We start from the raw sequence: 903 nt of genomic DNA, 5'->3' as shown, positions 1-903 counted from the left end.
TTTCTGATCTCTTAGACCACATTTCTGATCTCTTAGACCACATTTCTAAAATCTTAGACCACATTTCTAATGTATATTTATTCCAGTAAAATATTTAAATAAGACAAACAGATCAGTGACAACTATATCACTTGCCAGTTAGATATTTAAACATATAATTTCTGTCTCTCGTGTATCAAATATGTCAATGTCATTTATTTGCACCATCCTAAAAATTCCCCAAGGAATTAACTCCCCTTTCCCTTCCCAGGGATTGAGGCACCTCCCCCTCGGCACAGCAGCTCACCACGAAGTCTCAAAGTTCATACAAATTTTTGAACAACTGTAATTCCACTTCAAATCTTCGGGAATGTTTTCCAGTTTTTCTGAGCAATGTCTTCCTGGAGCCCCTTGGTTTTCCTTTGGTTTTCATCTCCAGAAACATTCAGCTAAAAACCGACTTCAGGCCGGGACCCTGAGCTGGGAGAGGGACGGAGCTGTGGTTTGGGAATTTCCTTTCTTGCAGTCCCATGTGTTGGAAGAGGTTTAAATTGTTTTTAAGAGGTGATCCCCAGAGATTCTGGGAGAGGGACACGGATGGAGTTGGAGCAGAGCAAGTTTTCACTCCTGTGGTGACAGGACAAGACAAAACTGCTGAGAGGGGAAAAGCTTAAACCAGGAAAATTCCTGTTTTCCATGAAACCACGAGCCACTGGAGGCTGAAAGATGGACTGAAACTCCAGTGATCCCAGTCTGGGAGCAAAGGAAGACAAATGTTCCCATGTGCCAAACTGCACTTTGCACATTTCAGGGGTTGGGAGGGTTTTGTGGCTTTTGTTATCCCAAAGAAGCTGCAGTTACTTGAGTTTTCTACCCAGAGTGTATCGAAATCAACAGCACATCAATTAAATATTTTTACTTGCA

The 903-nt window shown here is 42.1% G+C and overlaps 1 protein-coding gene across 1 annotated transcript in view; it reads left to right on the top strand.

Moving 5' to 3' along the window:
• Window positions 1-903, top strand: part of LOC113967804 — a 3,954-nt gene extending 3,051 nt beyond the window's left edge. Inside the window, exon 8 of the mRNA XM_027683728.1 lies at window positions 251-903. Coding sequence (XP_027539529.1) covers window positions 251-328 — 78 coding nt within the window. The 3' untranslated portion in view covers window positions 329-903. The remainder of the gene's footprint in view (window positions 1-250) is intronic.

This window comes from Neopelma chrysocephalum, unplaced genomic scaffold (genome assembly GCF_003984885.1).
Source record: "Neopelma chrysocephalum unplaced genomic scaffold, ASM398488v2 Primary Assembly neopelma1_65, whole genome shotgun sequence".
Lineage (NCBI taxonomy): Eukaryota > Metazoa > Chordata > Aves > Passeriformes > Pipridae > Neopelma > Neopelma chrysocephalum.
This window is presented reverse-complemented; position numbering and strand designations above follow the sequence as displayed.